The 24381-nt window shown below is 41.7% G+C and overlaps 2 protein-coding genes across 2 annotated transcripts in view; one reads left to right on the top strand and one right to left on the bottom strand.

Annotated features, from left to right (window-relative positions):
- The window catches only part of Liprin-gamma (liprin protein kazrin), a 199392-nt gene that overhangs the window by 165336 nt on the left and 9675 nt on the right, over positions 1-24381 (top strand). The window contains 10 exon segments of the mRNA XM_076796696.1: positions 1321-1527; positions 5621-5984; positions 10008-10097; positions 11266-11479; positions 12303-12570; positions 12984-13331; positions 13859-13982; positions 15172-15316; positions 21267-21456; positions 23824-23850. Of these exon segments, the coding sequence (XP_076652811.1) occupies positions 1321-1527; positions 5621-5984; positions 10008-10097; positions 11266-11479; positions 12303-12570; positions 12984-13331; positions 13859-13982; positions 15172-15316; positions 21267-21456; positions 23824-23850 (1977 nt within the window).
- On the bottom strand, positions 17916-20164 carry LOC143359035 (uncharacterized). The gene is made up of 2 exons (XM_076796670.1): positions 18700-20164; positions 17916-18549 (listed from the first exon to the last, which is right to left on the bottom strand). Exons 1-2 carry the CDS (start codon positions 18831-18833, stop codon positions 18357-18359), a joined length of 327 nt encoding a protein of 108 aa, XP_076652785.1. The 5' UTR covers positions 18834-20164; the 3' UTR covers positions 17916-18356.

Genomic DNA, 24381 nt, shown 5'->3' on the forward strand with positions numbered 1-24381 from the left:
TGACCTCTCGAAAAAGTATTTTGCTCTAAAGGGAAAAAATCTGACAGAAAAGGAATTACAGTAATTTCTTTATATATGTCGCCAAGGCCTGGATGATAAACGTCGCGGAATTATCCCCACTACCGCAGGCTATACCCCGCGAGGTGCCACGAAGCTCGAGAGCCCTCGGTAAACATAACACGGCTCGAGTATGTCTCCTGGACGATACATGACCCTGGCAAGAGTTGTTGACATATATCGAGAATTCACTGTACTGTTTGTGTGCTGGTCAATTTTTGATATTCAATTTTATGAACAAAAATTTTGTTCTGGCAGGTTTAGGGATTAAAAATATTAGGTACATTGTAAAATTGTCTCCAATTTCCACGAAACGAACTTAAACTAGCAACCCCTATTTTGAAACACCCTATATTAATAAATCTGCAAACAATGAACTTGAAACATTATTGTCCCCTTTTCGCGTGATCACTGAAGATTGTTAAGGGTTGCAGGATGTCAGGGGTGGATGTTGGCTAAAATTGTCTAGAGCCTCTAGGTCCCATGAAACGAACTTACACTAGCAACCCCTATGTTGAAACACCCTATATTAAAAATCTGCAAACACTGGAACATCACCATCCCTTTTTCACGTGATTATTGGAGAGTTTAGCAGGAGGTGGGTTGAAATTGACTAGAGTCTCCGGGTACCATGAAGCGACCTTGCAACTTGCAACCCCTATTTTAAAACACCCAAAAACCAGCAATCACTGACCCTAAATCATCCATGTCGTTTTTTGTGATCAGTGAAAATTGTCACGGGTTTCAGGATCGATGTCAGAGGAGGCTAAAATTGTCTAAAGCCCCTAGGTCCCATGAAACGAACTTACACTAGCAACCCCTATTTTGAAACACCTATATTACAAAATCTTTGAACACTGAAACACCACCATCCCTTTTTCACGTGATCATTGAAGACTTTAGCAGGAGGTTTGTTGAAATTGACTAGAGCCTCCGGGTACCATGACGTGACCTTGCAACTTGCAACCCCTATTTTGAAACACCCAAAAACAAGCAATCACTGATCCCGAAGCGTTCATGTCACGTTTTGTGATCAGTGAAGATTGTTGAGAGTTTCAGAAGCAACGTCATGACGTTGGGTTAGCTAGTCGGAAAGAAAGAAGTTGGATGTTGAAGACTGTCGTCCGGTCGACACGTTAATCATTTGTGCTGTGTCTGGAAGCAAGTAGCTTGCACTTTGTACGCTCGCATGCATTGTTAGACGGTGGTGGTTTTGGGTGGAGTTACTGCCCGGATATGGGTCTCTTTGACCGTTGATTGCAGCGGATGCGGGAGAACGAGGCGACCTTAGGACGCCTTCAGCAACAAGGAGTCGGTATGCCCTCGGAGGATCGGGAACGCGAGAGGGAAAGGGAACGCTGGAGTCTGCTGAGGGCTGCGAGGGACGAAGCCGATCGAAGCCTCAGCCTCGCGGCTAGTTTGGCCGACAAAGAAGCCGCCCTCTCGCACGCACACGCCACTATAAAAGAGGTAAGAATCTCCTTTTCAACTAGGCTAGCTACAACCCCCGTTCATCAGCTACCGTACACAAGTGACACAGTGTATAAACGAACAAGAGGCGTCGTACAATACAAGTGTAACGGCCCCGTTTCCTTGGAAAATAGGTGACTCTGCTCCCGTTATTTGTGACCTCTGGAATGCCCTTCAGCGTCGCAAATATGATATATTAAATTATACGGAAATTTCTCAGCTATTTCCTATAAATATGATTAATATTTTTCCTCTCAATATTTATGCACCAAGGGTTAAAATAACCCCCAATAGATTGCATTTCAAATATTTTTGACGAGATTAATTTTTGATATAGGTTTGCACTCAAGTGGTCAAAACTACCCTCAATGTTTGCATTGGAAATATTACAGATATATTAAATTATATAGGGCTAGCAGCTTCTCATTTCCTATAAATATCTCATCCCTCAAATCTCTCATGTTTATATGCGAGAGGGTGAGAACAACCCCTAAAAGACTGCATTGTAAGTATGATATATTAAATTATACAAGAGCAACACACCTTCATTTCTTTTAAATACAATTAATATTTTTCATTCGTGCCTTATTTTTAGTGTTCATGTTCGACAGGTGGAAGCAACCCTTAAAGCTTGACGTAAAAATAATATTACGCAAACAACAACAATGTAACAGCACATTTCTTTTCAAAAATGCTTGACGCCTACTTTTTTAATATATGGCATAATATATATATACACACAAGGGGTGAGAGCAACCCTTTGAAATAAAAATAATATTGCACAAACAACAATATCAGAGCAAATTTCTTTAAAAAATATTTATCGCTTGCCTCTTTAATATGTGGCATAATATACAATATATACAAGGGGTGGAAGCAACCCTTTAAAATAAAAATAATATTGTACAAACAACAATATCAGAGCACTTTTTTTTTAAATATTTTACGCCAACGTTTTTAATATATGGCATAATACATGTACAAGGGGTGGAAGCAACCCTTAAAGTTCAGAAGAAGAACACCCTCTCTCAAAAATCTCGCGCGTCATCCGGATTAAAGAAAAATGACGGTGTCTCCTATTGTTTTCACTTTCCGAGTGCATGTCTCAAATAAATGGATCCCTGGCCCCTTTGTCAGCGAAGAATAAACGACTTTTGTTGGGGTGAAATTTTTTTTCCCGAGCGGGCATAGTTCGCCGGAAAAGTTCGGTGGAAGATGACAGGGTGTCGGCGGCATTATGCTCGTCGGCGTTTCTCGGCGAAAGTATTATTGTGTTCGAAAAGAACTTTCCGCCGTGTCCGAGGGAATTTTAATGAGGTTTCCTGTTCCAAGGGAAAATGGCGGAGCGAGTCGATAAGTAAATAGCTCGGGCGGAGAAGTATGTATTACCTCGGCCCCGGAAGTGACTTTGATCAGTTCAATGCCGTCGGTGGCTATTATTTTCGAGTGTTTCGCGAGGAATAACAATTAAAATGGAACTCCTCGGAGAGAGAGAGAGGAGGAGGAGGAAGAGAGAGAAAGATTTCTTTTTGTACGCGTGGAGACAGCCGGATGCTGAACTTCCTGAATTATTTACCGGACGCGTTGACTCTGCTTTTAGCGAAGTTGGCCTCGCCCGGGCGAAGTTTGGTCTCTAAGGTTTTAACGATGAAATTGTTACGCGACCAAGTTTTCCTGGAATTAAATGCTGCTGGGAATACGGCTAGGAGAGTCGCTTTGAATCCACTTCGAAATTCCTCTTTTTTTTTTTTTAATTTTCGCCGTGAAGAGCTTCATTAAATTGTCCCCCGGTTCTCCCTTTTGACGCTGCCAAAAAAAGAAGGAAGTTCAAGTTCGCGGAAAACGCGGTCCCGAATAAACTCGCGGAAATAGGAAAATTATTTTATGCGATTCCCTTGACACTTTTACCGTCGGATTAACTCTCGGGGAGTTTCTTCATGGTCGTTTCCTCGATTTTCCATTTTTTGTTCAGCTGGTTCTAAGAAAGTGGGACGAAGCAAACTTTTATTTTCAATAGCAGCACGCTTCGCGGATCGAGTATAAATAAAAATCGTATTAAACTCTACAGAACTTCGTGTTTTATAAATACACGAAGAACGGATAGCTATTTCATGACATTACTAGACTCATCTTACAGAGTATCGTGATCGTGTACGGCACTTGTGTGTTAAATAATTTGATAAATATGTGGAAAAAGAAAATGTAACTCCATTTTAAAAATTATCTTCGATCTCCATTCGCGGTCACATTTATTTTTCCAGCACCGATATCGTTCTTTTAGCATCGCTTAGCGCAAGTTCTCTGTACGAACACCGCACAGTACTATGGGAGAACATTCCCATAAATTCCTCGCTCGGCTAAAAGCAGCCGCGAGTAATCGCGAAGGGTATGAAGTGCGCTTTAAGGGCCGGTAAAAATGGAGTGGTTCTGAGTTATTAGAAAATAAAGCATAATTACGAGCAGTCGGAGGAGTATTCGATCGAATCGAGTCTCTCACAGCAACATTTATGCCCGTTACTTAGGGGATGCTTTCCCCGAAGTGCTTTTATAGACAGAAATATTTTTAGTCGTGCAGCGGGGGGGGAGGGGGGGAGTGCGTATATTTCGATGGTATTAAGATGGCCGGTTCCGTGCTATTAGAAAATAAAGTTTCAACTAATTATCATCGAGGTCGCGGGGGTATTCGGTTAAATCGAGCGTCTCCGGAGGGGGACCGTGTAATTCCGTTACTTAAAGAACACCGGCGTAAAGTTCTTTTTATGGTCAGAACCACTCGGCGGGGGTGGCCGGGAAAAAGGGGGCGAGGAAAAAGTATCGGCGATCGATCGGCCGGTTATTACGAGCAGTTAGGTAAGAAGCATTTCTTTTGCCTGCACATGCAATTACGCGGAGGGTGAGCCCCGGCTTTGAGCCCTCAAATTGTCCTCGACGCTGTGCATAAACGGCCGCTCCGGCTAACGAGTTTAAAACTGATGGCTCGAGGGTTGCGCCCCCGGAATCTGCTCGACAGTCACGCACGCTCCGAAATATTTCCGCTTTCCCGCCTCGCGACGAGGATCTTGCGCACATCCCGGCTGCACTCTACTTTCATTAAATAAAAGTGGTTGGCAAACGTTCCCGCGGATTTCCACCTTAATCAACTGTTTTGCAAATGACAACCGGACGGTGGACGCGCATCGCCTCCAGAAAGTAACAGAACGCTGTCTTCGTTGCTTCCGATTCTGTCGTCGCAAGGGGCGCGTCCGACGAAGCCGGATAATTTTCTTATTATTCTCCGCGAGAGTCCGTGCGCCTGCACGCGACGCTTGCCATTAATCTTTTAAGCACTGCACGCCACTATAGCGGCGCCCGTGGAAAGCATCAGTTTGAACGGTACGCCACTATAGTGGCTTCCGAGGATATCTTGATTTTGGGCGGTATTGTACGTTTTTCACTTTTTTTTTTTTTCTTATTTGATTCGCCTAAACTAAATTGCCTGACAGTATATAAGCTGTCGTTGAAGAGTACACGCGTCAGAGATCGGTGCGCGCCGACCCTGGTAGATAGAGTTGTGATTAAAAGGTTAAGGCGCACTCGTCCGCGACTCTATCTCCCAGGTACGGCGCGCTCGTCCGCAACTCTGTCTCCCAGGTACGGTGCGGATTGCCGCGGATGGGAAAAGAATCACTATAGTGGTCCGTACCATTCTTACTGATGCTTTCCACGGAAAGCCACTATAGTGGCGTACAGTGCTTAAGAGGTTAAGCACGACGCGCTTGTCCGAATCTGTGTCTCCCAGGGACGGTGCGGATTGCCGCGGATGGGAAAAAAGCCACTATAGTGGTCCGTACCATGCCAACTGATGCTTTCCACGGAGAACCACTATAGTGGCGTACCGTTCATACTAACGCTTTCCATGGAAACCACCACAGTGGCGTGGAGTATTTAAGAGGTTAAAAGGTGAAGAGTAGAGAAAAGGAGGTAGAGTGGGAGAAGAGTCTCTGGCCAGGACAGCTATGGGCCGTTTCACGAGAACGGGCCGCTGTTCGGGTAGTTATGCGAAAGAAAGGGCGGGCCGGAACTGTTGTTTCCACGGAACTGTTTCTGTCAACAGTTGCAGCGTCAATTGGCGGAAAGGGGCGGCGGCGGTATCTGCTTGAGCGACCAGGAGTCCTTGGTCTCGTTCCCCCGGGGCAGCGTGAACGGGGCGGCGACGCCGGGGGCCGGAAGCAGCAGCGGCGGCGGCGGCGGCGGCTGTGGTATCATCCCTCATATGAATTCTCAACCGCCATTAGGCAGCACAGAACTAGGAGTGACTGTTGGGAACGTCGGGAATGCGGCAGGTGCAGGCTCTTCCGGTGGACAGGCGGGCGATCGCGGAAGTTGCAGCGCGGACAGCGGTGTGAGGGGATCGAGCGATCGAGAGAGCGGAGGCGCGACCAGCGTGGGCGGAAACCTATCCGACTCCACCACCGATGGTAAGTCGCATTCATTTTATCCCGAACTGGTCGAACAAACTTCCTCGGTTCGCCTATTCCCAGCCTGGAATTGGCGGACTATCGGGATGACTGGGATTCTTCTCCGCGCATCAATTTATGCAGAATTTATGCGGAAGTTGGAAGAAAAGAGAACTCTATTTTCCTCGCGAATAGGGTGAAGTTTGAATCTCTGCAATCTTGTTCATCAGCCTGTCGAATTTCACCGAGCTGCGAATGTCTCGATTTGTGTTACAAATAGACTGCGGATTTTTATGCAAAATAAATGTTGTGTGAATTAATTGCACAATATATGCGCTATATGGACGTCCACCTCTCTTCTTTAAAATTTTAATGGGCTGAAAATAATACAACAGTATTTTTAATAATTTTAATCATTTTCTAACGGTTGTGTTTGATCTTCCCACTTTTATCATAAGTACATAAAGTTGTGTGAATTAATTGCACAATATATGCGCTATATGGACGTCCACCTCTCTTCTTCACAATATTAATGGGCTGATAATAATACAACAGTATTTTTAATAATTTTAATCATTTTCTAACGGTTGTGTTTGATCTTCGCACTTTTATCATAAGTACATAAAGTCCGCAGTGTAGTTATAAACAATTTAGTAAAACCATGTACGTATAGCTCTGCGATTTGTCATTCGGTTTCAAATTATAACGACTCATTTCATGGAAAATTATTGAATACATTTCTTAATAAATTATAATAAAAATGGCGCAACTTCTATATAAATTCAATCTTGTCATTCTTATCAAGCGATACATACTTTCACGCTCGGTAGGTTTAGTGCTAAATAGACGGTACATGTTTTACGTGGCAGTGTATGTACAGTAAATGCGCGAAAAATTGTTTAACCGTTTGTGGTTCTTTATCGAGTTTGCCTCGATATCACATTTCGTTCCAGCTAGCCTTACGTGTCGAACGCGACTCGACAATACATTGAATTTTTCAGTGGTGACTGTAACGACATGAAATGGGTTTTACCTGTCTCCGTAAATACTATAGCTTGTCGTTCGAAAGAGGAGAACCATAATGGCTTGCTACCCCATTTCGCTTACACCTGACTCGTAACATATGGGTTACAAGAGCGAGGTGGACAGCTGTTGCGACCGTCGATGCATCTCGAGTCTCTTCCTTTGAAAAACTATGTGAGAAAAACTCCTTGCTGTTCACTAGACTACGGAAATTTAGAATTTACTGCATCGATTGCAAAAAACGAGACTGAAAATAGAAAAGCATTTCTTCCTTCGACACGGTGTCATAATTCTTACGTGTTTCGTACAATATGACCGTTGAAATGCATATTATAAAATTGAGTAAATGGTGATATAATGAAAATAAAAGTTTATGAAATAAATGGCAGTGGTTAAAATAGCATTTCATGGAATAAAATGAGTGATGCTAAAAGTAGTAGGTTCATAAAATAAGAAATAGTCGTTATGAAAATAAAATTTTATAAAATAAAATAAATAGGCAGCAACTAAAAATTTTCAAATAAAAATTAAATTGAATTAAATTAAAATTAACTGACTTTTAAATTCATTTTCCAGCGCAATCAAGTCGTCAGAAAAGACACTGCTCACACACTGTGTTAATTATTTATATTTTCTTAAATTCTTTTAGCTTGTTTTACTATCTTATATCATCTTTCCTCATATTTGCCATAAACGCATAAAATGCTACAGCTGTCTCCTCAAATTAGCTCACGTTTTTCTCACATTGTTTCGCATCGTCAAGAAGATATTCAACGTAGATGAATCAACCTGTATCTTCGTGAATTATTTAAATCGCGCCATGTGAGAATGTTTATTGAACCACAGAGTATACATAAGAGAGCCCGTTTGTCACTATACTGAAGCAACAGGGCCCCAGAGCGAAGCGTGCCGGTTTTAATTAACCCGTAATACAGCGTAATCGCGCAGAAGTCATCCGAGGGTAATCGTCTTGACGAATGAAGTCGAGTGACGCGTAACAACGTAATCGCCATTATTATTCATCCGAATGTCAGGGCGGCTCGCAACGATTTCTGCGCTTAGGTGTGCGACGAGAGCGCCAAGATTAATCGCCTAGTTAAAGTGCATTACGGTGCATCCCGTCGGATCGTCGGGCCGCGCTCGTTGCCGCAAAAGGGAGGGGAAAAAGAAAGAAGAAGAAGATGAAGATGAAAAAGGAACAGAGAGAAGATAGCTCCGTCAACCGCGAATGTTAGCCGAACGTAGGTGGCGGGTTAATCGAGCGCATTTCCTTCATGTATTATTCAGCCAGAGGCTCGCCGTGTCCGTGCATTAAAACGGATTGATCGATTTCGGCTAGGACAAACATACTTCGCAGCCGATCGCATGCGTGCGCGCGAATCCCGCGAATATCCCTTCCGCGAACGCCGCCATGAAAATAAAACGCATCCCAACAAAACGGTTTCCAAACAGAATATGGCTCAAATCGATACACAATATATAACTCGGAAAAACGCAAACCGAATCCTTCGATTTGATCTTTTTAAACATTTTTTATTTTTGCGATTCTACGCAGTTGTAATAATGCTAAAAAATTCCCGATCATTTCATTTAGGGATTACATAGAAAATAATCAATTGAATTCTGTCATTCTTCTGATTAATCAATCTTTTAATAGTGATAGTGATTTAAATAAGTTTAATAATTAGGCTCGTTATTTAATAGAAAATCTTTAACCTCTTCTTCTACGAGTTATTTTACAGTGGCGATGATTAACCAGTTAAACGCGTTTGACGTGTATACACGTCGGACCAAATCTCTATTGCGATGCGATTGATGCTAATGTTAATTTCTTAACGAATAAAAATGTAATTCTTTCTCATTTCGCTTTACTTTTTTCGTAAAATTTATAATAGCGACATTTGGTTTGCGTTCGACGTGTATACTCGTCATTATTTGATTTTAATTCCGCGCCTGTTAGGGATTTTTAAAATTAAATTCCACAGTTAACTGGTTAAAGCTTCTTTGCGGTTTATAAATTGTTAAAAAACAAAACAACAGAAAAGTATCTACTATACACGTCCGTATAAAATTATTAGTGGTTAAACATTTATAACAGAAAAATAGAATTTCGTTTTGGAAGAAATTAAAAATAATGTACAAGTTCGTTTGCATGCAACTATAACAGTGCTTGATACGGTGCTACATTAATTAGCAACTCCAGTTTCGCATCCTTCCAAGCACAACGACTCACACATGGCGTTCGCTAATCCAGTCTACACATAAAATTCCAAGCTAACAGTAATTATTCCTGAAGAACTTCAAAGAAATTATTCTCGTAGGACTTCAAAGAAATTATTCTTGAAAGAATTAAAAGAAATTATTCTTGAAAGACTTAAAAGAAATTATTCTTGAAGGACTTAAAAGAAATTATTCTTGAAAGACTTAAAAGAAATTATTCTTAAAAGAATTAAAAGAAATTATTCTTGAAGGACTTAAAAGAAATTATTCTTGAAAGACTTAAAAAATATTATTCTTGAAAGACATAAAAGAAATTATTCTGAACAGATTTGACAGAAATTACTCTGAACAGATTTGGCAGAAATTATTCTGGAAAGATTTGAAAGAAATTATTCTTGAAAGACTTAAAAGAAATTATTCTGAAAAGATTCGGAAGGAATTGTTCAACAAAAGGATGAACAAACAAAAATGTGCGAGTCTGTTATATTCTGTCCCCCAAAAAACTGCACTATTCCCAGGATCGTGTCCAGTCGAGTTTACAAAACTCACGTTCAAACACAGCAGTATTTTCGCCGGTGCTGAAACATTTTTCGTTGTCAAATCCGGGGAATCTAGATAAAACGCACACCGAGGGAATGATGAAACGGAAATTGAAATTCGGCTACGAAATCTTCCTCTATCCCTCTCTCATGTTTTACTATTCGCTGTAAGTCGAGAGACAATCACAATACACCCGTTTTGAAACGCAAAATTTCTTTTTTCTTTTTTTTTTTTTGCTATACGTTGTACATTTCCGCGCAGGCACACCGACAATTACGGTCGAGGGGAGCGGTCTCGACATGGACAGCATCTCCGTGGTTTCCTCCATTGCACCATCCCACATATACCAGTGTAAGTGTCCAAACATAATCGCTGATCGTCGTCTCTCCTTCCGTTTCTTCATCGTCGTCCTCCACTGTCCAGTGGATTCCTCTTGCTTGTGTCTGTCTCTCTGTCTGGCTGGCTGTTCTCTCCCTCTCTCTCTCTCTCTCTCTCTCTCTCTCTCTCTCTCTTTCTCTCTTTCTCCGACTCTGTTTTGTTCGTTTTGTTCTTTCGTTTTCTTCGTTGCTCCTCTTTTTGTCTGGCTGTTCTCTCCGCGCCTCTCTTCTCTTTCTCTCTTCTCTCTTTATTCTACTCGACGATCATCCTCTCCTTCCGTTTCTTCGTCTTTTTCGAGAGGACTACCGAGCAGAGCTATTGATTTATGAGATGCCCAAGTCGATGAGATAGTCGAGAATCGTAATTCGCGATTCGGCTGCCGATCGCCGGAGAGAGTAACACACTTCCCTGCCTAACTTTCACAGTGAGATATCCAACTAATTTTTACGCCTCAAATTGTTCCGATAGTTTGCAGCTTATTGGCCTCCATGCATTGAATACTAATTTGAAGATTAACTCAAGAAATTTTAACTTTAAACGTTTTTTGCGACTTAGCTGTGAAAGTTACAAACATGTTTCTTGCCGCAAACGATTCTGCAGACTCTCCCGAATAAAATGGTACACATTTTCACAACATTCGGAACATTTATACATGTTTAAACAATTTTATAATCTATCCTCAATTCTAGCTTCAAGAAATCAGATTTTTAACTTGAAACATTTTTTGTGATTTAACTGTGAACGTTGCAGAAATGTTCCTCGCAGTAAACTATTCTATTCGGGATAAAATGGTACACATTTTTACAACATTATAAACATTTGTACATGTTCAGATAATGTTTAAGCGATCAGGGAATGGCTAGAAAAGGCTGGCCGCAAACTGGCAATAAACGAAAGTATAAACAAAAACTACTGTACAGTAATGAATGCATGCAGAAGATTTACATTAAATGTGAAGGTTATTTAACATTAATTCTGCCACGGATAAATTGTAAGGAACGAAGTGATTCTTGCAGAAGGGGTTAGCGAAAATGTTATGAAGCAAGGGGTCAATTTCCAGAGTGCGATAATATTGCGTTAGCCGCGGGAACGGGGAAACGAGTCGATGATCTATGGTTCTGTTTATGTTTAATTTCAGCAGCGACCACGCCGAAGGACTGCAGCCCCACGTTGTCACCCCTGAACGCGTTCTCTAGGTCTATGGACAACTCCTCGTTATCGCGATCGGTGGAACAGCTGTCGAGCCCGTTGGAATCCGAACCGAGGAGAAGCAAACAAAACACACCTATCGCGGCACCTGCCGCGCATTCGCGTTCTTCAGCGACCCGAGGAGGCACGTGGGGTTCTATTTCCAGGTGAGAGCCGCCGTTCGCGAGCACACAGCGATATTCGAACCTCTGTGAACTGTTCTGATCATTCTATATATACACAGAGTAGTGCTCGCTTAAATGATCTAACTCTCTTATACATAAATTTGCACGACCCACCCCCACTCTTCTCCCAGTGCCCCGAACTCGGCGGAGTAAAAGGTAATTATGCAATAAAAAAAATTTCAAATTCAGTTTTCTTGTCGAACCTTTTCAAACGTAGCACCGATGGCTTGCTGAGATTTTTCTGATTGAAACGAGCCCAAACACGACGTACATCGGACTAGTTTTGCACGCTTCATGTAAATAACATAATTAAGAACATAGGAGTGATTGCTATATTCGAAGTCTATAAAAGTGGACCGATTTACGTCGTGTTTGGGCTCGTTTTAATCGGAAGAATCTCGACAATTCACTGGTATCGCATTCGAGAAGGTAGGATGAAAATTACTGAATTTGAAAATTATATTTTTACGCTCACGAAATCCTTCTGAAGTGTCTAATCTTTAGGCAAGAATTTTACTTCTGGATCTCAAGCTGTGCAAATTTAAATGAGTATATTGTAATAACTACAGCATACAGAAAATGGCCACAGTAGTAGCGAGATTAGTACTTCACTTAAAAATTTGTCCGTACAATCACATTTCTGACCAAAATGGCTCAGTCCGTTTATAATAACTGCGACAGCCGCAGTCACTATGAAATTAAAATCGTATGGAAATGGCAGCACGAAAATGGCCACGATGGTGATAAAATAGGTAGCTCGAGAGTCTGCGGAGTTTGAAAACCGCATTTTAAATCGGGCTTTCAGAGTGTTCGCCCGTTCCCGGCATCGAAAGGCTGCAAACAACTCGAGCGGTGGGAGCGGAAGCAACGAGGGCTCCGACGGCTTCGATCCATATAGATCATGGTCACCTCTTACCGAGGAAGGTTACGCAGAGAAACTTCGTTTACTTAGAGAAGCCGCATCCGTGCCTATGGAACGATGGAGGGCACCGACGGTGTTAGCATGGTTAGAGGTTGCTCTCGGGATGCCGCAGTATGGTCCGCGATGCGCCGAGAACGTCAAGTCTGGAAAGGTAAATCTTGTCAAACGAAGCCCGGTTAAACATCGACTCCTGTCAAAAGCGCTGTTTATAGTACGCAAATAAATACTAGTATACTAAATACAAGCTAAAATAATTAAATACAAAACAAGTATCAGTAGCAGACAATTTAAATCCTCGTTCGGATCATGCCCTCAATTTCTCTTGATTATATTTACTGTAGCATCACTTCCTGTCGAAAACACTGTGCATAATGCGTTCCTTTATCATAGCAACGTTTAGGGATCTAGCAATGGCCTCAAAGGATCTATTGTATATTAAATCGGAGAAGCCCTATTTTCAGTCGTTGAAAAGTGTTTAGGGCAGCAATGGCCACAAGGGACCTATCTAGGACCCTGTATGGTGAATCGAAGAAGTCCTGTTGTTAACTGTTGAAAATTGTTTAGGTACTGCTGGAGCTCAGCGACGCAGAATTGGAGGCAGGATTAGGTGTGACGCACCCCCTTCACAGAAAGAAATTACGTTTAGCTATCGAGGAGCATCGACATCCGAGTCTAGTTCGGTATCCATGCATTGCTCAACTAGGTCACACGTGGGTCAGCTCCGAGTGGCTGCCAGACCTTGGACTCGCACAATATTCCGAGAGCTTCGCTACCAATATGGTGGACGCCAGGATGCTCGATCACCTTGGCAAAAAGGAGCTCGAGAAGCTGCTCGGTGTCACCAGGAAGTTCCATCAAGCCAGCATCGTGCACGGCATCCATTTGCTGCGGATGCTCAACTACGACCGTCAGGTAAAAAGAATTTCTTTTTGAGACTGAAAAAACTACTTCTCAATTAATATATTAAATTGGACGTCCCACAACGTGCGGGATATTCATATAGAGATTCGTCGATTTTAATGTACAAAGTTTGACTTTATATTCACAAGAAATATGTTATGTGTCAAATATTTTAATAGAAAATTTGCATCCATAAATTCAAAATTCTACATCTACAAAACTGCCTGAGTAAAATCTATTAAACAGTGAAAGATGTCAGAGCGGTACCAAACAAAATGGTCAACACATAGTTCAATCTCTGAGGAAACTTTCAATCTTACAATCTCTGAGCACAGTTAATTTTTATTTTCACTCAATGGAATAGGATTACAGCAACCCCAGTAGTTACTCAAGTTGTCTCTAAATTCTTTTGGGAAATGTGGCCAAATTTTTTAGCCGGTCTAGTATTTAAGGAATGCATACAGCACGACTGTGTTCATTTACTGTAAATTTGATTATGGCTACGCTCAAAGGACACTGTTAATCGTATTCCCCGACAGGCATTAGCAATCAGAAGACACCAGTGCGAGCAGGTCGACACGGATCCTCTGGTTTGGACGAACCAGAGGTTCATTCGGTGGGCGAGGAACATCGATCTAACTGAATACGCTGAGAACTTGAAAGGTACGTCCATAATTAGCCGCTGCAACCATCGAAAGGGACAAATGATTCTATCTATACGCTCGTTCCAGTATTCGAAGGAAATCTATTCACCTTCGTTTTCTCATTTCAATTTGTTGATACCTTGAAAATACGGATTTTCATTGCATAATCCACCAGCGATCGTATTTCACTAATTTCTAGATTAATTGAAACAAGCAAGAAACAGATCTTGCAATCTGGAACCGTTTTCTATTCATACGTAGTATACTCTGCCTATAACTGCTCCTAATTGTAAGAAAATATTGAAATTATTAATGCGGAATCATTTTCATTTTATTATTCACTCGACGATCTCACAAACAAAGTGCTCTTTGGTACAGACTTCTGTGAAAATATCCTACAAAAATGGCACTTTTATAAAATAATCTACAAAAATGACACTTTTATGACATAATCTACAAAAATGGTACTTTTATGAAATAATCTGCAAAAATGGCACTTTTATGACATAATCTACAAAAATGGTACTTTTACGAAATATTCTACAAAAATGGCACTTTTATGACATAATCTACAAAAATGGTACTTTTACGAAATATTCTACAAAAATGGCACTTTCATAAAATATTCTACAAAAATGGCACTTTTATGAAATATTTGACAAAAATGACACTTTTATGACATAATCTACAAAAATGGTACTTTTATGAAATAATCTACAAAAATGGCACTTTTATGACATAATCTACAAAAATGGTACTTTTACGAAATATTCTACAAAAATAGTACTTTTATGAAATAATCTACAAAAATGGTACTTTTACGAAATATTCTACAAAAATGGCACTTTCGTGAATAAGTCTCAATACCTATTTTACTAGTATCAGTAAAAGAAGATACAGCTAAAGTAAAGAAAAAATGTGTTCTTCTAGCCCTAAGATTTCTCGTATTACAACTAGACCAAAATTGCTATAAATTTCTCCGAATGAACAAATTTCCCATTTCAAAATTATATCCGGACCATGAAGATTCGCAGACCAATGCGTCTCTAGTGTAAAAAGAAATAGGTCAAATCTAGATTCAATGAGGTATTCCTCCAATTTGGTCGCGGGAAAAGTTGCCTAAACAAGGTGCCATTTTTGTAGTCGCAGTGACCCCGTTCTTCGACTCGTTTCGAAAGATAGGAAGACTGATTAACATCCAAAACTAGATTCCGGTGTGCACGGTGCCCTGGTCGTGCTGGAGCCATCCTTCACCGGCGACACGATGGCCACAGCCTTGGGAATACCACCAGCTAAACAGATGATCAGACGGCACCTGACCGCCGAACTGGAAGCCCTCGTCGTTCCAGCAAGGTACTCAGTCTTCTATCATCCCGAGGCGACATTGGACAACGCTCACTAATCGACATAACGAGATCGACCCCGAAAACACGATTCATCGTTCTCGCGTTTCCATTTCAACTATCCTTGCTCGAGAGATCCTCATCGGGGGACGTTGCCCTTCATGAAATGGCACGGAAAAATCATCGATATACAGATAGAAGCTAAACTATCCAAAGGGTCGATCCTGGGCAGTAGCAACACTTTAATTTTAAAGTAGAATTATGTGAGAAATGGTACCTATTTATTTAAGATTATTGAGAGACAGTAATTTCACTTTGGATCAAGTGATGATATTAATGAAAAAGAGAAGCAGGGTAACATCAATTTAGCTTTGCAAAATATTAGGAAATAAAATGTGTGATTGTTACTGCAGTTATCGTAATTGTAGCTGATGAAGGAAACGTTTTAGCTACTACATTCTTCACGAGTCCAATTTTTACTTTCAACACATCCATTTTTCATTCGGCTTGTTTGTGTTATTTCGTGCAAGCAACACAGTAATATTCTTCATCTTCTTCATCAGTAGACTCATTATTTCTTTTTTCCGTAGCTGCTAAAAGAATTCTTCTCTTTCCACTGCAGTCCAACATTTTTCTTCAGTATTTTCCCCCGTCCTTCGTTATGTTCTGTTCTAATCTTCTCCCTTTTGAACTTATGAACTTTGAATAATAAATTCTGGCTAACGAGACAGACGCTCAAGAGCGCAAAGTAACGATCAGCACTGCTTCAAAAGAGCTCGAATTAAAGATTAAAATAAAGAAAGAGCACATATTTACAAAGGAAGCCTTTGTATTGCAATTTTCAATCAGTAAGAAAAACTCACTGAGTATCAAAGAGTTATTTTCCTCTTTGTACATGCCGATTGCATATCTGCTAACAGAATGTATGAATGTATGTCTACATGTCTCTAGACTGCGGATCTTTATGCAAAATATAAAATGTTTGCATCGACTGCAAGCCACAGGAGTCAAATAAAAATTTCTTTCTTCCACCAATTATCTTATGAAGCTGAAATTAATACGCTGTTTTTAAATTTTCTAACGTGTCCAGTGCTTTAAATTGCATACTCATTTTTGTCATAAATCTACATAAATAGTCTACTCGTCGCATTTAATTAGACTGCGGATTTTATGCGTTTATGGCAGAAATGAGAAGATCAAATGCAGTAGGAACATTTGGAGAACTTGAAAATACTGTTGGATTATTTCCAACTCGGAAAAGAAATGGATACCTACGGTAAAGTCTTGATCTAAACCGAATGGAGCTACACGATCTTAGTTAGTTCGCCTATCCTCTCCACTGGGGGGCATACGCCGCGAGGGGCCAAGACGCGGTCACAAGAAAATAGTAGCCCTACACGATCTATGTCACAGCACGGAACCGAGGATTGGGCTTAGATCGAGACTTCACCGTATGTACTGCTGTGTCTTGCAATTACCCTAGACGATTTTGCATACAAATCCACGTATAACAAATTTGCGTTAAGAACCATTACTAATCTTTTGAGATACTCGACGTGCTACTACTGTCCTCGGTCCACCCTAACTTCGCGACCAATAAAAACATCGTCAAGCAGTTCATGCGCAAACTAATGGCAACAAGTTGGACGTGTTTAACGCGTGTCCCGGTGTCCTCTCGAGCTCGGGCCACGCAACAGGTTACTTCAAACAGATTTCGTGTTCGTTCGAGCACCGACGTCGCAGCTTGTCGATTGTACACCGGTTAACGATCGCGCTCGAAGTCAAAATGAAACCGCCACTTCCGGCACGGACGACGTTTTAGAGACTATCTATGTATAATATCAAATCTCGCGGGTCCTTTTTTTATCGTCTTCTATAGGTAGAGCTATACGTAGGGAAACGTTCGTTGAGTCACTGTCAATTATTTCGATCCTCGTGAAAAACAGTGGTGGCACCACGCGATTAGCTTCGAGGACGTTTGTTATTGTATAAAGTCGCGGTAGAAGTGTTACAGGCCTCGATTTTTTCAGGGTTTCTACTTTCGAAGTATATCGTAAACGATCGCTACAACGTTCTACGTTCGAGAGACGACGTGGCTCGAACATTATTTATCGTGTCCCGAGACGTCTGTAAATAACTATAGCAACCGGCAAGCTTATACTAAATAGTCCGCATCGGTATCGTTTAAGATGAAGCATTCTTAACGGCGGGAGATTGTAAATAATCGAGTAATTGTTTACAATTGAGAGAGAAGTGTGAGAGAACGGAGCACGCGTACGCGAAGGTACAGTGTTCCCTCGTTAAGAGCGCCTGGAGACGCGCACATAACGAGGTTCGACCGCCGGTCCCTGCGGAGTTAAGAACAATCACTGAGAACTGCTGCAAACGCAAATTTTGTGCACTTGGTGCACCATCGATAAAATTAGTGCAATCCTCAGAACTGATTTCAGTAAATCCACGAGACTACAATCATGCTAGAGGTCACTATACTGCTTCGATTTCACAATTTTATTTTTCGTGCACCAAGCCAAAATTCACTCGATCAACTCCATGGCGTGCTTGTAACGAGGGACCACTGTACAATACCATAAATCTAAGCTCCCGATGCTATTTGGGCTCCTAAAAAAAAAAGAAAAGGTCGCTGCTCGTTACATAAGTTCATTCAGACATCGACATCAGACATCAGACCCGTCACGAAGGTTCTGAGAAAGACCGGAGTGACGATCATGATCGAATGATCGATTCGCATTGAGGTAAATGTACACGCAGGGTCTCGGCAACCCCGACCAATTCGGCAAACGTTGCGGGCCTAAGTCGGGTCGGGGTCGCTCGGGACCCGTCCCGTAGCCTAAGTACTCTCATCCGTAATACACACGCCATACTTGGATATATCGGGAATACACACACGTAAATACAGTACAGTACAGTCGACATAATGTACATATACAAACATACCCGGATGAAATGGTTCTTGAAACATTGTACTCGGCACTGCAGCTAATTCGCTGGGTCTGCAGTCCACTCGATCGCGGATCCATCGGTAATGTCTTTCATAGCTGAGCCGTAGCCCACAGCTGCCGCCTGCACTGCACTGCGCTATGTACAGCACATGTTAATATTAGTAATTCTGGTGTGATCCCTGGCCGAAACATTTCGGACACTGCCCTGAGGATAACACATAAGTTACCATCGGAAAAACCTGAACTCGAGAATCGCGAGGACCATCCTCTTGCTGAGCGCCACCTGAGAGTCCACCTCCTTGCGTTGCCCCTGTCTTTAGAGTTTCTTTCATATTAAAGCTATCGACCAATCTACTCCGAAGTAAATACATAAGTTATGATCGGAAACCTGATCTCGAGGACCATCCTAGAGGATCCTAGAGCTGAGCGCCACCTGTGGAGAGTCCACCTCCTTGCTTTGCCCCTGTCTTTACGTCTAATAAGAAATGCCGAGCCATTTGGAATACTGCCTTGACAAAACACATAAGTTATAATCGAAAACATGATCTCGAGAATCTCGGGAACCATCCTCCGCGCCACCTGTGAGCGCACCTCCTCACTTTGCCTTTGTCTTTAGAGTTTCTCCAATATTAAAGCTATCGCCTAGTCGGCACACTACTCTGAACAAAACGCATAAGTTTCTATACAAAACATGAGCTTAGAATTTTGAGGATCATCCTCTCTCCGAGCGCCACTTCAGAGGTCATCTTCTAGCTTTGTCTTTCCTTAAAGTTTGTCTGTTTAACACCAGAGGTCAGAAGCTCCTTTTTAATTCGCAGGATGTTAGCAAACTTTCTTAAAGAGTTTAACAATGTCGATATAGTGTTTCTAACATATAAAAATTATTAATGAGCAAAATAAATTTTTGCTTAGTTCTTATAAATTGCAACTGATGTGTAAAAATTTTATTTTGCACAAAGATCCGCAGTCTAATTATAATATTCATTCGATTAAATGCACAGGGGCTATGGAAACGGATTGGAGTAATGGGGACAAAGCAAAATGGCGCTGGACCGGAAGTTTTCGAACAAGTTTGTACGGGCATTGTGGATAGTTCTCGCCAGCGTTGGATGCTCCTAAATCTCGATATTTATAAAGTGAATTTGCAAGGATATTCTTCCCAAAATTTGAGTTTGAATATTTTCAGTGTTTTTGATTACTCGGTAAAATGAAGGGAAGCAGTGAACACAGACGTGTATGGTTGTTGTATTGATTTGATATGTAACCATGGATTACACCAGTATGCATTATGGTTCCTTTTACCTTTTTCTGATTTGCCAACTTTGATATTTACATTTTTGACTGTTCGGTGTTTATTCCAATTGACCAGTTGGTCCCGATTGCGTCTCGGTCGATCCTCCGCGGACGATCCTGCGCATCCGGTGTCCAGCGAACATCATATATACATTCTTCTATATATACATATATATATATCAATGGTGCACAAAATGCTTGTGTATGTATATTTATGTTGTAACTAGATATTCATTATGATCGATCTGATCCTAACGTCGAGCACTTGCAGCGAGCCTTCAATTTCGAATGTTTATCGATCACGATAGATTTTGTGTGCCAAAACGATTTCTAATCTTACCCCCCTCACGTCCTATGCACTGTTTTCTTTTTATACGAAAAACCTCCTCCAACCCCGAGACCTAAAATCAAAAAATCAGTATCTTTGTTACTCTTTACATATTTACCCGTATTTCGTTTTTTAAAAAATTTACTTTCACGACAGAGAGACTTACGATACTTTTAGAATAGAGAATGCAAAGGGGTTAAAGTAGCATCCACTATGAAAAAATTTCAGTTTCATTAACCTTCACTTACTCGCTCATCATCTCCCCCACAATTGCCTACATGGGATCATAAGTGCCCTATACGAGTAATCAAGGGTTAATTAAACTATTTTGATTTTGTGAGAATTTTCTGAAATCGATAATCGACACCCTAAACTATTGCCCAACTCTGCTCGACCACATTCCCGTTCACCACACCAGCAACTATAATAATAGCAAAAAAAATCCTCGATTCGCACCCCCTGAAGAAGCACCCCACGTCCCGTCACGAAAGGGTGCTCGAGCTTGATACAGTAGTGCTCACTGAAATTTGCAAAGTTTAGGAACCGCAAGAAAGAAAATTTCAAATTCACTCATTTTTGTCTTACCTGTTCAAACATAGTACCGATGGATCGTTGAGATTCTTCCGATTAAAACGAGCCCAAACACGACGTGAATTGGCCTACTATTATAGTCTTCGTGCATATCAATCATACTTAATTATGCTATTTGTATGAGTCTCACCGATACTGGACCCCTACTGTCTACGGTCGTCGAGCGTGTTTACCGCCCGACTGGTTCCAAGGGGGACCCCCCCAGTAGTGAGGATAAAATGTTGACAGTTACGGTGGAGACCTTTGCCACAGTTACGGAGAGTTTCACCTCACTCGAGCATCTAAAATATCTCGCTTGTTTTTTATGATAGAAGAAGATTTCAGAGAAAAATATAATTTGGTTCAGAGGGGCAAATATTATGATAGGCAAACAAATTTTTTCAAGGTTTTGAGATTTCAAGGTCATCGAAGTTTTTTTAAATGGAACGATATATTTTTATGATCGCTATATATCATATAAAGGTCAAGACGAATCCAACGACCTTGTCATACGACCTTCGCGATGCTCGAGTTAGGTGAAACACCCTGTATATCCCAGAAATCCGTCGATCTGACAACGCTGAGTGTAAGTTTTAGCTAAGATTCAGCAAACTTAGGTGAGCACTATCGTACCGACAAGGGGGAAAGGGGGACGGCGCAGAAAAATAAAGAGAAAGAGGTTCGCTGCAAACTGTGCCGAACGTGTGTGTGTCCGCGGTGTCACCAAAGGGGGTGTGTGCATATAAGCGGGTCTGAGGAGTGCGTGTACGCAGAAAGGCGTGCATGAAGCGTGGTGTGCGTGTGCGTAGAAGTCAGCTGGAGGTGGTCCCGAGGAACAGCAGCGGCGGGGGTCGTCCGATGAGCACCGTGAGCGCAGGGGGTAGCCTCGGTCGTGGAAGCAGGGCGCTGCATCTTCAGCATCATCAGAGCTCCCTCTCGGCCCTCCACATGACGGCTAATCACACTGGCACGGTCGATAGACGCAGATCCAGCCTCAGGGTAACGTACCGCATAGATTTAACACCACCTGGTCCATACACGACTGCACCGGGTACTCGTTTCGTACTCCATCTATTCTTAGCGTATACTCTATCTCTAAATCTATCTATCTATCTATCTATCTATTCAAACTTGCACGGGGTACGAGGGCAATTCTTGGCAGATCGCTTCTTACCCAGCCGCTGATGCTAGAACTGTGTAGCTTCTGCAATCAGAGTAACCTGAAGTGCACCTTCGGTGTACCTGAGAAAGAATTGGTAGACTTCGTAGGTCACGAGTTAGGTTGTTTCACGAGTTAGGATGGTGCAGGGTAGCTTCTTGAAGTCATTGTTATTGGTGTTTTACTGTTGGCAACCGTGGTCGCTTCTTTCCATACAATTCTTGTTCGTTGTTGCTGGTGCTAGCTGCTTGTATAATATCAGAGAGGAAATGAGAGTGCTCACGCCCGGGATTTTAATGTCCCCGGTCTATACCGGGCACTATTGCTGCCCCCTAGTCTAATTTTTAGCCTGGACCAGAACCTGCATCATCTTTTTAGCCTGGACTAGAACCTGCATCTTCTTGCCTGCATCATTAGCAGCGGATTCCAAATAATGCCCGAGTGGATCCAGTCTAAAAGGTTCTGATCCAGGCTAAAAAGATGATGCAGGTTCTGTTCCAGGCTAAAAAGATGATGCAGGAAAAGTGGGGACACTAAAACCCCGAGCGTGAGCACTCTCATTTCCTCCCTGATAATATAGTGAATCTGAAGAATCCTTTGGATGACCTTGAAAAAGAATGTATGTTCTTGGCAGGTCCTGTTTCAAAAATTAGGGAGAGAGAGAGTATATAGATTCTTTTAAATATTGGCTGATAAATGAGCCTACTTGAAAAATCATGATTTTTAGAACGTCTTTAGCAGAACCAGTAACGAAAACGAAATAAACCAAGTTAGAACATTAAAATTGTTAGTAGCTGTTTTCAGAAGGTTAGCAAAGAGGAGAATTAATAGTTTAGTGTTTCCTCCGTAACGTCGCGTCTCGGTGACTTCCCTAATGTCGCATATACATCCCCCCGCCACTTTGCTATAAATGACAGCCAATGAAGGCTAATAGAGAATAATTTTGACTGCTCTCAAGGGTCTCTCTGCGTCACTCGACGTTACGGAGGTGTTTTTACTTTTGTCAGAAAACGAAGAAAATGAATCACACTTTTGCGTTTAGCTCCCTCTGCACAGGACACTAAATCGCCATAACCAGTCGAAACCAGTCACACGCTACAAACAATCTCTAACGAGTCCCGCATAACCGCATAAAAATAAGACTAATTTTTATTGATTTCAGTAGTTATCTATGGAGTGGTACTTTTCAAAGAAATCGCCAGATATGAGAACGAAGGGACGTCAGATAGATGACAGTTCGAAACGTAACGGGGTCTTAAGTAAGAGAATAAATATTTGAGGGAGCACTGAGCCCGCCTCAGTGACTAAAAGCTAAAGTAGACGGGATTTTCGTTCGCAAAAATAGGTAAATATTCACGAAAACGGAACCGCTTGTGGAAGCAATCTGCCTTGAATAACATCCAAAGTGTCACTGCTAACGGATGACTTTCTTCCCACTTTGAACACCTATTGCATCACATCTCGAAACACCATTATATATAATACGGAAAGCCATCACTGACAATCACTGCATCACCGTCACGCATCGCTTTCGATGGTCGCTCGAGCGAGAAACATGTTTCATACGAAAATTATTCGCCAAGAATTCATTTCTCCATTAACAATACTCCACTCGAGCCGCCATTCCCCGACGGGGACTTTGTACACCATGCACCTTTTTCCGAACTGTCAGATCAGTCTCTGGTCATCTCATTTCTGTAAATGTTAACTGTGTTTCTTTCTGTCTCGATCTTTTCCGTTTCTCATTCGCACGATTGCATGGCATCGCTTAGGTGAGGACGCTCGCTCTGCCGCAAAGTCGAAAAGAAACAGTAGAACGTTCTCCTAATCTCGACGCATCCTGAAAACTCGCTTGACCCTTATCGAGCGGAAAGCACGATCCCTTCGCGAACGATCATCAGCGATCGAGAATCGATCGTCGTGTTCCCATCAAACGATTAACCCAGAAAAAGAAAGAAAAAACAACGCTCAAGATGGAGAATCGATGAAACTTCCAGTTTTTGCTCAGGTATGGTATTCAGTTTACCGAGATGAAATATTTTTCTAATACGTTACGCATGATGGTATCGACGAACATGAGATGAACGCGCTCGCTCAACCATAACCGCGACGCGATCGAACCTCCGCGCGATAAGGGTCGCAAGCTGTGAGCTATGAGCTCGGACCTAACGTTAATCATTGTCCCTGCATCCTGTGGATCGTCGCAGACCTGCAGTCTTCTTTACTTGAAAAAGGTTCGGTATATATGTATATATATACGTACATGTATCTAGATCTATATTAATCCATCGTTTTCTTTCGCCTACGTCTCTGTACATTACTCTATCGTCGAGACACCGAGGTGTCGTTCACGAGGCCTGGTTGCGCTCGAAGTTTCCTCGAGGTTGCTACGATCTATAAGACTATAGTTCGTTTCTCCGTGCGGGAGAATCAAGGATTAAGCGATCTACACCCCGCGGGAAACTTCGAAACAAATCCTGTGGAGTGTGCAACCCCCACGATAGATCGTTCTTCGCCATTCCAGTCGTTAATTTTTGATTGTTAATCGGCTCGAAAGTTGTTGCAGAGGCAGGCTTAAATTACTTCCTAATACACGTCCTCGTAGGCTATAATTTTTTTAATTTTTGCGTTATACTTAAAACATAAATTGCAAGAAGCAGCAAAGATTTTCAAGATTATTGGGAATCCAGATTTTATTTTTATGAGTTTATAAACTTATGAATATAGACGCACAAGAAGGACTTTTAAACATATTTATTTATGAT

This window comes from Halictus rubicundus, chromosome 1 (assembly GCF_050948215.1).
Source record: "Halictus rubicundus isolate RS-2024b chromosome 1, iyHalRubi1_principal, whole genome shotgun sequence".
NCBI lineage: Eukaryota > Metazoa > Arthropoda > Insecta > Hymenoptera > Halictidae > Halictus > Halictus rubicundus.